The 14,746-nt window shown below is 41.2% G+C and overlaps 1 protein-coding gene across 1 annotated transcript in view; it reads right to left on the bottom strand.

Annotated features, from left to right (window-relative positions):
• LOC120434160 (NXPE family member 3-like) overlaps positions 1-10,899 on the bottom strand; it is an 88,519-nt gene extending 77,620 nt beyond the window's left edge. Inside the window, exons 1-2 of the mRNA XM_039601720.1 lie at positions 10,772-10,899; positions 8,826-9,299 (exon numbers count right to left, since the gene is read on the bottom strand). Coding sequence (XP_039457654.1) covers positions 8,826-9,299; positions 10,772-10,885 — 588 coding nt within the window. The 5' untranslated portion in view covers positions 10,886-10,899. The remainder of the gene's footprint in view (positions 1-8,825; positions 9,300-10,771) is intronic.
• Positions 10,900-14,746: the final 3,847 nt, after the last annotated feature.

Here is a 14,746-nt window from a genome sequence, read left to right as displayed (position 1 = left end):
ATACCATTTTTATAGGATATTTATATTGCTTAATATAGTATTTCTGCTTTTTATAGGATTTGTGCTTAATACAGTATTTCTGCTAAATGTAGTATTTATGCTTAATCACACTATTACTATATATTTCTGCCAGCTTCCCAGCCAGCCAATCATATCTGAGGTCTGCCGTTTCTTCTCTCGTCATATCTCAGCGGCGGATGTACAAAATCGCAGTCAAAGTACACCAATGTTCGCTGATTCACCCAGTACAAGAATTATGCTTCTAGTCAACCTAGTTTTGGAGTTACACGACGTTTTGTAACTCCAAAAAACGGCGCTCTTTGCCTCTCACCGCGATCTAATTCTGACTGCTCATCACCCTGTTTCCCAAGAGCTCACTATCTTTCCCAGTGGCGCAGCTGGTAAGGAAATTATAGCCATTTGTTTGAGAGGAGTCCTCACTATGAAAAATAGATTGCACAAATCCTGTCTCTGTGCTGCGTGTGTAAAAACAGGTGCACCTGTTTTGGCGGGAAAAAGTACATAGCCTTTCTGATTGGTGGATTCAAATTAAGCAGCTCCAGGCTTTTTGACCTACCTAGAAACATACAGGAAACACTGTATGTACAGCCCCTGTTTGTTCGCTTGCTTCTGCTGCTGCTGCGTGTGTGTGTGTGTGTGTGTGTATGACAGAGAGAGAGAGAGAGAGCCTTTTTATGGGTGTATCTTATTGTGTGATTTAAAATCAATATATTTACACTGGTTGATTGAATTGGATCCTGTGTGTGTCTCTGTGCATGTGTGTTTCCATATATGGGGGTGATCGTGGCTCAAGAGTTGGGAGTTCGCCTTGTAATCGGAAGGTTACCGGTTCGAGCCCCGGCTCGGACAGTCTCGGTCGTTGTGTCCTTGAGCAAGACACTTCACTCGTTTCCTACTGGTGGTGGTCAGAGGGCCCGGTGGCGCCAGTGTCCAGCAGCCTCGCCTCTGTCAGTGCGCCCCAGGGTGGCTGTGGCTACAACGTAGTTTGCCATCACCAGTGTGTGAATGGGTGAATGACTGGATATGTAAAGAGCTTTGGGGTCCTTAGGGACCATAAAAGCGCTATATAAATACAGGCCATTTACCATGTCCATATTTGTAATTGTGCAAGTTATTACTATTATGCTAAATTACAGTATTTCTGCTACTTTTCGGTATTTGTGCTAAATACAGTATTTCTGCTAAATCTTAGTATTATTGCTTAATCATATTATTTGAGCAAAATCATAGTATTTGAGCATATTCTTTTTATTTGTGCCATAGCATAGTATATTTGCTGAATTACAGCATTTCTGCTATGTTGTAGTATTTGTCCTAAATCACAGTATTTGTGCAATGTTTAGGTATTTTTTTGTTTAAATAAAGTATCTATGTAATCTTGTACCATGTTTGCTAAAATCCTGTATTTCTGAAAAGTTATCTTGTTTCTGCTAAGTTACAATATTTATTCTAATTTCTGCTGCTAAGTTCTGGTATGTTATTGTATTTCTGCCAAGTATTATGTTTTCTTTACGTTATTGCAGTTCTGCTAAGTAATTACATTTTGCTAAGTTCTTATACTTCTGCAAAGTTATTACAATTTTTGCAAAGGTTTTACAATTTCTGCAACTTTTCAGCTTTTTCAGCTAGTTTCAGCTGACAGCTTCAGCTTTACAGCATCCACACTGCATTTTCGCAGGAAATGCAAATTTTTCTAGTTATTATTATTCTCCATCTTCCGCCTAAATTTCGGCACGTATCACGCCCCGCAGTTTTGAGAAAAGCTTCATATATGTTACCTCATTTTGTGCGGCCGGATCTGGAATGGTGTGCTATGACTTTTGGTGTTTATGAATTTTATAGTTTTTTAAATATTAATATTTTAGTGAAAATTTTCCCGCGCGCTCCTCTGCCGAACAGTTTTGACATTAGGGTTACATATGTTAGATCATTTTGTGCGGCTGGAGCTGGACTATTATGTCATGACTTTTGGTGTTTATGACTTTTATAGTTTTTTAAATATTAATATTTTAGTGCAAATTTAGGCCAATTCATCTTTTGGCGCCAAATAAACAGACTTCATTTGTGGTGTGTTGGCGCCATCTTTTGGTCCCATTGAAACAAATTTCAAACTTCATTTGTGGTGTGTTGGCTCTCTCTAGTGGTATGCCGGGAGTGGTACAGCCTGTCTACCCTTATTTGGATACCGTAATGACGACAATATCAATGGCGCGCACAGCCTCGCTGCTTTCAGGAACCATTGGAGGTTTTAAGGTTGCGCGAACCATTGAATAGTTACGGTAAACACAATGGCTTCTATGCTTGGTGGAAAACTCCATATCCCACAATTCATAGCACACCTCTGCCGAGTTAAACAATGGCGGCCACCACTTCGTTTTATATGTCTTTTATTAGTGTTTCTAGGTCACAAAATAAACTTTTAAGATATTTTCAGGCGAGAATGTAGGTGTGTAAACTTCAAATATCTGCTTGTTTTATCAAGACATCCCATATTAGCGACAATGCTCTGACGACCTCGGTCCTGCCTGACAGCTAGCCGGCTACCTAGCTAGCTGCCGCACTTGGCTGCAAATGGACAGCGAGGGGACTCTCTCTCTCCTTTCACCTCCCCGGTCTCTCGCAAATGCTCGCACAGAATCGGAGTTACAGCTGGATGTGGAAAAAATAACTGAGTTGTTTGGTGGTGCTATAATGCGGAGCTACAACAGTGGGCAGCTATCCACCGGTGTATGACAGAAAGGACATGCCGCGACCGCCGATCGACCGGTGTTTGCTAACGCGGAGGTCAATCGTGGATCAGGGAAAGCGAAGGCAGGAGCGTGAGGTGAACTGAATTTCAGGTAAGAAGTTATGACCTGCACTCTATTTGGGTCAGATATAAACCGAGTTTAGGTGTAGTTTATTTAGCAGCAGTTCTCTTATGTGTTGCTGATAGCCGGCTAGCTAGCTAGCGCGCCGCAGCATAGTTAGCTCGCGCCGCTAGCGACCCTTCGTGAAAAAGCACCCAGGCTTGGCTTATATTGAGGCGGGTGAAACTCGTGTCAGCACCCGGTCGCTTCGCCGACAGTATGTGTTTTAGCTGGACTTATTTTTCGTTTATATGGGCCGATGATGCTGGAAACCGACGGCAGGAGCGTGAGGTGAACTGAATTTCAGGTAAGAAGTTATGAACTGCACTCTATTTGGGTCAGATATAAACCGAGTTTAGGTGTAATTTATTTTCGTTGACCTTTTACAATCGTAATGCCACGGGAGTTTATATACAGCTGTGTGCGCACTAAGTTACTGACGTTGGACTTTATTTTATTCATTAGGGTTAGTTCATAGAGTTGCCGTGCCGTACAAACGGAATCGTCCCACATTCAGAGAAAACATTATGATTTATTCTGTCGTTCTGAAGCCTCCCTGTCATTCTCTCGCGTGTTGAAAGCGTCAATCATGAAACTGATCAATGATCGGCTGTTCGCTCTTATTTATCGCGCTAAACAACAGCAGCATGTTTAAGCTTGATCAGCTGTTGTTAGAATTCTTTTGATTTTAATTTCTAGTATCAGCTGATGTTTGCTGGAGCATGAAGATGAAATCAGGAGATGTCCTTACTGAATCATCAGAGCTGAACTGATGATGGAGAAACAGGTTTACACTTTAGGTGACATGAATGAGTTGAAGGGAAGTTATGAGTTGTTTCTGAGAGACAAAGACCAAGCTCCTTTTTGTGTAGCTGACAGCTGGTAACTGTGCAGGGGCGGATCTAGCAAAGCTTTTGGGGAGCTAGGGCATTAACAGAGAAAGGTGGACACAAAGATATACTTTTCTTTCTTACTCTCATATAAAATATTTAGCTTTTATTAAATAGTTATCTGAATCTCACAACCAAAGTTTGTATAATAATACACAGGATTGGCTGTAGACCATTGTTCATAATTCAGAACACTGTGTAAAAATAACAAAAAACAAAAAGTGAATGCATGTGTGAAAAGTGGTCTATAATGTAATGCTTCAAAGTGTGTTCATGCAAACATTGTCGGGTCTGCCGTGGTACAATGGGACTTCTGCTCATGAACCTGTGTGCACAGCGTCTGCAAATCGGCGCTGTACGAAGTCACTTCATCTTTACACAAAACTGTAAGCTGTCATCTGTGAAGCGTGAGCGGTGTTTGTTTTTACCATAGTTCATGGTGGAGAATGGCTGCTCTTCTGAGTTTTGCTCTCTGTAGCCGTATGAATGGCAAACTACAGTGATTAGCAGCGGCATAGGCACACATAAAATTTCTTCTGAAATTTTCGCTTTCTAGTTCATCTTTACACCACCTCACAATCGACTCAATGGTGAGTTATTTGTTTGTTTTGTTTGGTCACAATTAATGAAAATGCGGAGCCGCGGTCGCGCATTCTAAAATGCCGGTAAGCTAATGCTAGGCTAGGGACGGTAAGTGCAATCACTAGTTTTATTTATCGAATATTGTTGTTTTTGTTTATTCCACTATGGACGAATGTTGAATTAACGTATCAAGAGTTGAACGAGTGATTTGATTTTTGTAGTTTTGTCCGTTTTGGATGTTTTTTGTTACTTTTCTGTTTAAATGCCAAAACGGCCTATGAGATTTTGCACGGAGTTAAACTCCCTTTAGATTATTGAATCTGTTGTGCAACTCCTGTGATTAAATGTTTTTTGTAAATATATTTGATTAACTTTGGATAATGTTTATTAGCTTTATTGCTGATATACTTTGATGGGACCCATGAGAATGTTGTTTTGTAATAGTATTTTGAATGATAGTCATTATAAGAGATAATGTTATGATTTGTTTGGTTATTGATTGTTGTATGAAACATGGCATTAATTACTTGACTTTGTTATTTATGTATTTATTTTGTCACAACAGTAGAATGCTGTTTCATTTTCTTCTGTGAATGATAATTTATGTTTTTGACCTTGTTTAGGTCAGGTTTTTTCTTTTTTTCCCCTGCGATCAGCCTTGATCAGCGCGGGATGGCGAGCCACCCAACCACCGCTGCATTGCGGTAGGACTTGTGAACCTATGGACTGAATTAAACTGTTAACACATGACCTATCACAGGTCCATGAACCTAAACTGATCTCATACTGGACTAAACCTCATCCCACCTCCTTTTGGAACTTAATAAGCTGTTTTGTTTTGTCAACATTATTTTTGTTTGTGATATATATGGTTATATTTTTTTTGTACATCTGTTTATATATTTCTCATAACATACATAATATATATTTTTTGAGCTCTATTTTGGTTTCCTGTGTTTTATTCACACACTCAGGCTCGATAGTCGAAACTACTTCTGATAGCTCATTGTCTATGAAGCTGCAGTCAGGCGCCCTGGTCCCTTTACCGCGTTACACAATGACAATGAGAATAGTGCCACATCAAATCAGTCATGTAGCAGAAATAGACTAACGGCTACAGTGGCTTGCAAAAGTATTCGGTATTGAACTTTTCCACATTTTGTCACATTACAGCCACAAATATGAATCAACTTTATTGGAATTCTACGTGAAAGACCAATACAAAGTGGTGTACACGTAAGAAGTGGAAGGAAAATCATACATGATTCCAAACATTTTTTTAAAAATAAATAACTGTAAAGTGGGGTGTGCGTAATTATTCCGCCCCCTTTGGTCTGAGTGCAGTCAGTTTCCCATAGACATTGCCTGATGAGTGTTAATGACTAAATAGAGTGCACCTGTGTGTAATCTAATGTCAGTACAAATACAGCTGCTCTGTGACGGCCTCAGAGGTTGTCTAAGAGAATATTGGGAGCAACAACACCATGATGTCCAAAGAGCACACCAGACAGGTCAGGGATACAGTTATTGAGAAATTTAAAGCAGGCTTAGGCTCCAAAAAGATTTCCCAAGCCTTGAACATCCCACGGAGCACTGTTCAAGCGATCATTCAGAAATGGAAGGAGTATGGCACAACTGTAAACCTAGCAAGACAAGGCCGTCCACCTAAACTCACAGGCCGAACAAGGAGAGAGCTGATCAGAAATGCAGCCAAGAGGCCCATGGTGACTCTGGACGAGCTGCAGAGATCTACAGCTCAGGTGGGGGAATCTGTCCATAGGATAACTATTAGTCGTGCACTGCACAAAGTTGGCCTTTATGGAAGAGTGGCAACAAGAAAGCCATTGTTAGAAGAAAACCATAAGAACTTTGCAGTTTGCTACAAGCCATGTGGGGGACACAGCAAACATGTGGAAGAAGGTGCTCTGGTCAGATGAGACCAAAATGGAACTTTTTGGCCAAAATGCAAAACGCTATGTGTGGCAGAAAACTAACACTGCACATCACTCTGAATGCACCATCCCCACTGTCAAATATGGTGGTGGCAGCATCATGCTCTGGGGGTGCTTCTCTTCAGCAGGGACAGGGAAGCTGGTCAGAGTTGATGGGAAGATGGATGGAGCCAAATACAGGGCAATCTTGGAAGAAAACCTCTTGAAGTCTGCAAAAGACTTGAGACTGGGGCGGAGGTTCACCTTCCAGCAGGACAACAACCCTAAACATAAAGCCAGGGCAACAATGGAATGGTTTAAAACAAAACATATCCATGTGTTAGAATGGCCCAATCAAAGTCCAGATCTAAATCCAATCAAGAATCTGTGGCAAGATCTGAAAACTGCTGTTCACAAACGCTGTCCATCTAATCTGACTGAGCTGGAGCTGTTTTGCAAAGAAGAATGGGCAAGGATTTCAGTCTCTAGATGTGCAAAGCTGGTAGAGAGTCTAGAGCTGGGCGATATGACCCAAAATTCATATCTCGATATTTTTTAGCTGGATGGCGATATAAGATATATATCTCGATAAAGCCATAAAGTAAGAACAAAAAGAGAGTTCTTAGTCAAAGCTGTGTCCCAGATGTCACACAGGCACTTTTATTAACATACAGCATAGATGTACATGAAAAAAACTACTCAAAAATAAATTATGAGCATTTATTAAATAATGATGCTCTATAAATAAAAGAAAACTGTGTCGTTTTGTGCATAACAAAGAGCTCACAATTGTGCAGTCAAAATGTAAACTAAAAGACGCTGAGCATAATAACATACAGATTTCACAGCTGCTCTGTTCCCAACTTCTACTGCGTGACTGACAGCCTGGAGTTTGAAATCCGCTTCGTAACCATGTCCCTGAACAGGTGCCATTTATGGTCCTTATACACACACAATACGGTAATATTACGTTGACGCACAGTACGTATTACTCCGCGAGGCTCCTCGGTAGCCGTAATGCTCCGACGATCCATCAAGCGGTGCAGCTCCGTAACTTACCAAAGTCGTACTAAAACATTTTTTGACAGATTGCTGAGCGCTGTGTATCACATAAAATCGGTTCGCGGTCATCAAGCACAACCAGAATTCATACAAAAGGCACACAGTCAACTTTTGAGAAAATGAAAGGATTTCAGGCCGTGCATGGCGTTAGCGTGGCTAGCTCGTTAGCGTGGTTACCTCGTTAACACATTGACACCGTCCAGCCCCACACACGGGGCGATGCGCAGTAACTCATTAACGGAGATTTGCCGTGTCCATCTTGACGCTGCCTGCAGGTGAAGCGATGGGGGAGGAGGGGGAGTTGTGTTCAGTGAAGGAGAGGCGAGGTCAAGTAACGTTGTGTAAAGACAAAAGTGGACGAAAGAGAGGCAAACTTGCGGCTCCGCAACTATAATTATAACGTAACATAGACTATATCGATATAAAGGATATTGTCACATCTTATATCTCGTATAAAAAATATATCGATATTTTTAAAAAAATCGATATATCGCCCAGTTCTAGTAGAGACATACCCTAAAAGACTGGCAGCTGTAATTGCAGCAAAAGGTGGTTCCTCAAAGTATTGACTCAGGGGGCTGAATAATTACGCACACCCCACTTTTCAGTTATTTATTTGTAAAAAATGTTTGGAATCATGTATGATTTTCGTTCCACTTCTCACGTGCACAACACTTTGTATTGGTCTTTCATGTGGAATTCCAATAAAATTGATTCATGTTTGTGGCTGTAATGTGACAAAATGTGGAAAAGTTCAAGGGGGCCGAAGCCACTGTATGTAATGTTAGGTGAAGCATGCAGTGTGAGTAGCCAGCTGTACAGCTGTACATGCAAACATGTGAGCACATTAGAAGCGAAAGTGAGATAAAAGATGAAATGGCAACAGAAAATGTTAAGGACACCTCAAGTGACAGCATTACAGACCATGACAACCCAACAACTATAGCCCAAGGATGAAGAAAACTAGATTGTTGAAAAGAGGAGTAGCATGGTCACAAGGCCGAGATGGCAAGAGAGCAAAGAGATGGACCCAAAAGCAGACTCAAACAAAATATTTCACAGGAAAGCAAGGTTTTATTTAATCATTTCTTGAGACACCCAGCCCTATGTGGAGATTAAGAGTTTGTCCGGTAGGATTAGGAGTTCAAAGTTGTAAATCAAAAGGGTGATGTTGAATTCTGCCCCACAAGTTGGATGTCAGAAGAGAAAGGAATTTCTGGGGTAAGCTGGATGAAATAGTAAACAATGAGAGAGGGTTTTAATGCAAATATTTTAAAAAGTGCCATTACAGGTAGACAACTTTAACGAAATCTTGAGTTGAGGAGGTGATTTGTGATAGGAGGATGCAAAGAATAGGGTGAGAAGGAAGCAGATGATTTTGCTGTGCCAATCCCTAAAGGAAGCAACTCAAAGAAGAGGAAAAAGGGGAGACAAAATCACAAATCTATCACGGTTACAATCACATTTAACGTGATGAAATTTAGCATTACCTCAACCTGTGCATTTCCTTCCCAGAGTAAAGAGAATACAGCAGAGTAGGAGCCATTGAGATGATCCACTACTTTCCCTGCTACACCTGCACCAAGAGTTGGGTTGTGTAGGCGAGCAACTATGACGTCTCCCCCATAGTTCTTTGGATGGCCCTGGAAATCATACATTTTGATAATAACCTCCAGCTTATCCCCTATTTGCCACTGTCCTCCTCCCATCCTTCCGAGAATGTTGAAGGTGCTGTGGGCTGGGTCACTGGACTTCCTCAGGGAAAGAGATTGTAAAGCTGGAGTGTCAGGCCAAGCAATGGACTGTAGCAAGAGGTCTTCTTCAAAGGCTTCCTTCGGGGAGAGTGGTTTTAGCTTCCAGAAGTTGTACCACACGCCAACAGGTGGAGTAACATTGGAAATGGTGGGTGGATGGATGATTTTGGTGTTGTTCACTTTATTGTGAAAGTTGAAAAGTGTGGGAGTCTGGCAGTGAACAAAAATGCATCAGATAAACATTGTTGACATTGTATAATGGAAAATTCATTCTGAGAGGGGACTGGCACTGATGTTTTGATGTGCATCCCACATAATGAAGAGTTTATTGAAAAGGGTTAGGGTTAGGCGTTCCTCAAAGAAGTTCCGACTGGAAACTAGGAATTTCTGACTTTCGACTTATTATGTTCAGCTTAAAATCATAGATATCGCTTCATATAATAATAATGGTGAGAAATAATTGCTTCATTTAAGACTCTTGGTGAATATGTGTCAATGTGGGTATTTTTAAGCTTTAAGTTCCTCATTCGTGTTTTGTTATGTTTTGGTAGCAATTGTGTGTGTGCATGCATGTATGGCATTCTGTCTGGAAACACAATAGCTCAAAGATTTTGAATGAATTCTGATTAAAAAAAAAAATGTTGGGGTGTAAACTGTGGTCATAAACATTTAATCCATTACCCTCCCTAAAAGAAAGTATTGTCAACAGAAAAAGAATGAGCTGGCTAATTAGTTAGACACATAATATAATATTATATAATAAACCTAAGTTATTCATGGTCTTTTTTGCAAATCAATGCCCATTATTTATTACCTATTCCTACATAATCTTTGTGTAATTAAAGTAAACATCTGTCATGTTACCTTTATTAAATTTTTACTGTGATACAAATTTCTTAAAGTACATTGAAAAATACATAATGCAAATTGAATACTCCCTAAAAAGTAAATACTACCGAGAGCTAAGCTGCCTTGCATGAGGTCGCTGGAGTGCTTCTTGTTTTTGTTGTTATTCTTAAGCGAGTTTGATTTGTTGTGGTATTGCGGAGTCTTTGATATCTGCTTTTACTTTATGGTTTTCTTAGTAATTTTCTGTTTGGCAATCCTGTGTTTTGATGCATATTTTTGTTGCTATTGTTAAATACCTCAATTCTTTCATCATTGGGCTGAAGGAAGAACATAACTCAGTGTATAAATGCTCAATCAACAATCTCTTTATTCCATACAATCCTCATTATTCAATACAACACTTTGAGCATAAATGTCCCGACAGGAGATGAGCAAGGGAGGGTGTCCTGCAAAATCTCGAAGTGTCTGACCATTTCTCAAATTCTTATAGCTTAAGCTCCCCTCCAAAGTCATAAAACATAAACATCCTCATTCTTTCTGTCTCAGTGAGAGAGAGGTTTTCTTAGTAATTTTCTGTTTGACAATCTTGTGTTTTGATGCATATTTTTGTTGTTATCCTAGCAGAATACGCTTTAGTTTTATTTAATTATGCTGTCTTTTTCTTATTGTTTTTATATGTCTTTTCACTCCTTTGAAAATAGCAATATTCTCACTGCACTGACCTGGGCACAGACAAAGCTGGGTCACACACATAAACTCATCATAATCTGCATATGTATGTGTCCTATTCCCTTGTCTTGTCTTATATAAATACATAAAAAACAAATCCTTACCTCCATAATGTTCGTGTCATACACAATGAAGATTAGGACAAACACAGCCAGCACAAGGAAGATGGAGCCACACTTTTTTGACCAAATGGGGACAAAAAAGTTTTGAACCCTCATGATCAGTAAACAGCCCTTATCTCTAATTGTAGCACAGTATTGTCCAAAGTTCCAATGGTACTGAATTTCAGGTAAAAGAAAACATGGGTGTGGTTGTAAGGTTTTAATTGACTAATTATGCTGTCTTGAAAAACCTGAAAGGCTCGGATGAGCTTGCCAAAGTTCTACAAATTGTGCCTCCATCGCTTGTGTTCAGATCACATGCTGCACTGCCTTGCTACTCCGTCTTTTTCACTTCCATTTCTGTGTTTGCACATGCGCAGTCTTAGAGGTTGTGTTAAATTGGCTCGTAGCACTGCTTCAACAGTGCAATACCCTTACGAGGGGCGACCAGGATTTCAAACAGGTTTGATTTTCTTGTGACCATACGATTCCAGATCGGGAGCTGGTCGTGAGGTGTTGATCACTTCTCATTACCCCATGTATACTACACGATGCACAACACACGGTTAAGGCGAAACTCGGGCAGATCCTCAAAATGGTTGTACGACTGAAAAGTCATCTCAAAATGGGTCAAAAATAGCACAGGTTATGCCCAGCTTTGGACAGGACTAGAATGCTAGTATCAAGACACTAGTTAACACTTAAGATATTTTTTAACCATTCTTAACCTACAAATGTGAGGTTTGCAAGGTTTACTGAAGAGTATGAGTCGTGTAGTGCTGAAAAACACAAAGGGAAGCAGTCTACAGAAAATTTTAAAAAAATCTGTCTAATAAATCAGAATTTTATAAGCTCAACAGAAAGTTGGACAGCTCACAAACAAACAGCAAACAGCCCTTATCTCTAATTGTACCACAGTACTGTCCACAGTTCCAATGGTACTGAGTTTCAGGTAAAAGAAAACATGGGTGTGGTTGTAAGGTCTTAAATGACTAATTATGCTGTCTTGAAAAACCTGAAAGGCTTGGATGAGCTTACCAAAGTTCTACAAGTTGTTCAGATCACACGCTGCACTGCCTTGCTACTCCGTCTTTCTCACTTCCATTTCAGTGTTTGCACATGCGCAGTCTTAGAGGTTGTGTTAAATTGGCTCGTAGCACTGCTTCAACAGTGCAATACCCTTACGAGGGCGACCAGGATTTCAAACAGGTTTGATTTTCTTGTGACCATACGATTCCAGATCGGGAGCTGGTCGTGAGGTGTTAATCACTTCTCATTACCCCATGTATACTACACGATGCACAACACACGGTTAAGGCGAAACTCGGGCAGATCCTCAAAATGGTTGTACGACTGAAACGTCATCTCAAAATGGGTCAAAAATAGCACAGGTTATGCCCAGCTTTGGACAGGACTAGAATGCTAGTATCAAGACACTAGTTAACACTTAAGATATTTTTAACCATTCTTAACCTACAAATGTGAGGTTTGCAAGGTTTACTGAAGAGTATGAGTCGTGTAGTGCTGAAAAACACAAAGGGAAGCAGTCTACAGAAAATTTTAAAAAAATCTGTCTAATAAATCAGAATTTTATAAGCTCAACAGAAAGTTGGACAGCTCACAAACAAACAGCAAACAGCCCTTATCTCTAATTGTACCACAGTACTGTCCACAGTTCCAATGGTACTGAGTTTCAGGTAAAAGAAAACATGGGTGTGGTTGTAAGGTCTTAAATGACTAATTATGCTGTCTTGAAAAACCTGAAAGGCTTGGATGAGCTTACCAAAGTTCTACAAGTTGTTCAGATCACACGCTGCACTGCCTTGCTACTCCGTCTTTCTCACTTCCATTTCAGTGTTTGCACATGCGCAGTCTTAGAGGTTGTGTTAAATTGGCTCGTAGCACTGCTTCAACAGTGCAATACCCTTACGAGGGGCGACCAGGATTTCAAACAGGTTTGATTTTCTTGTGACCATACGATTCCAGATCGGGAGCTGGTCGTGAGGTGTTAATCACTTCTCATTACCCCATGTATACTACACGATGCACAACACACGGTTAAGGCGAAACTCGGGCAGATCCTCAAAATGGTTGTACGACTGAAACGTCATCTCAAAATGGGTCAAAAATAGCACAGGTTATGCCCAGCTTTGGACAGGACTAGAATGCTAGTATCAAGACACTAGTTTTTTTTTTTTTTTTTTTTTTTTTTTTTTTTTCAAAGTCAAAGTCAAAGTCAACTTTATTTGTCAATTCTGCCATATGTACAGGACATACAGAGAATAGAAATTCCGTTACTCTCAAACCCTAGAAGAAGTAGCAATGAACATTTAAATATAAGAGAGAGATTAAAAATGCAAGTAAAATAATTAAAAAGTAAAATTTGAATAAATACAGTACAAGCTATACAATATACAATATACAATATACAATATACAATATTCAGGTAACGGTAACGGTAGATGACATTCAGTGTAGACCAGGCAGGGTAGTGCAAATAGGCAAATAGTGCAAATGGAGATTTGGTAATGTACGGTAGGAGGTAGTGTAACAGAACAAAGTCTTATGAGGTAATGGCAGTCCAATGCTCCACAGGTGGCTAATAACTGGTGCAGGCCAGTGAGTGAGTCAGAGAGTGTGTGTGTGTGTGTGTGTGTGTGTGTGTGTGACAGAGTTCAGTGAGACCGTGGAGGAGAGAGGGAGAGGGGCAGAATCGGGAGGAGTTAAGCTTCCTGACAGCCTGATGGATGAAGCTGTCCTTCAGTCTGCTGGTCCTGGCTTGGAGACTCCTCAGTCGCCTCCCTGACGGCAGCAGCTTGAAGAAGCTTTGCATTGGGTGCGTGGGATCAGCCGCTATGCAAAGGGCTTTTTTAGTGAGACGGGTGCTGTAAATGTCCTGGAGGGAGGGAGAGACACCAATGATCCTCTCTGCAGCTCTCACTATGCGTTGGAGGGTTCTGTGACAGGACGCATTGCAGGCTCCAAACCACACAGTGATGCAGCTCGACAGGATGCTCTCTATGGTGCCTCTGTAGAAAGTGTACATGATGGGGCTGGTGCTCCTGCTCTTCTTAGTTTGCGGAGAAAGAAGAGCGCTGCTGTGATTTCTTGGCCAGTGCTGTGGTGTTGTACGTCCAGGAGAGATCCTCTGTGATGTGCACACCCAAGAACTTAGTGCTGCTCACTCTCTCCACAGGCGCTCCGTCAATGGTCAGAGGAGCATGTTGGGTGTGCATTCTCCTGAAGTCCACAACAATCTCCTTCGTCTTCTCCACATTCAGAGAGAGATTGTTGTCAACACACCACTTGGCCAGGCGTCTCACCTCACTTCTGTAGTCGGTCTCATCCCTGTTGCTAATGAGACCCACCACCGTTTGTGTAGTCCGCAAACTTGATGAAGAGGTTGGAGCTGTATGATGGAGTGCAGTCATGGGTCAGCAGAGTGAAGAGGAGGGGCTCAGCACACATCCCTGCGGGGCCCCGTGTTTAAAATGATGGTGCTGGATGTATTACTGCCGACCCGTACTGCTTGAGGTCTTCGGTGAGGAAATCCAACAGCCAGTTGCACAGAGAGGTGTTAAGCCCCAACTGGACCAGTTTTTGAGTGAGCTGTTGGGGATTATAGTGTTGAATGCTGAACTGAAATCAATGAACAGCATTCGAACATATGAGTCTTTTTGTCCAGGTGTGTGAGTGCTGAGTGGAGAGCAGTGGAGATAGCATCATCGGTTGAGCGGTTGGGCGATCACGCAAACTGGAAGGGATCCAGGAGGGGGCAGGACAGTCTTGATGTGTTGCATGACTAGTCGTTGAAGCACTTCATCAGGATGGGAGTAAGTGCAACCGGACGGTAGTCATTAAAGCAGGAGGAGATGACTTTTTGGAACCGGAATGATTGTGGTGGCTTTAAAACATGTGGGGACGACAGCCTGGATAAGTGATATATTGAAGATGTCTGTGAAGACATCAGTGAGTTCC

The sequence above is a fragment of the Oreochromis aureus genome, linkage group 3 (assembly GCF_013358895.1).
Source record: "Oreochromis aureus strain Israel breed Guangdong linkage group 3, ZZ_aureus, whole genome shotgun sequence".
NCBI classification, from domain to species: Eukaryota; Metazoa; Chordata; class Actinopteri; order Cichliformes; family Cichlidae; genus Oreochromis; species Oreochromis aureus.
Note: the sequence above shows the minus strand (reverse complement) of the source record. Positions and strands in the feature narration are given on the sequence as shown.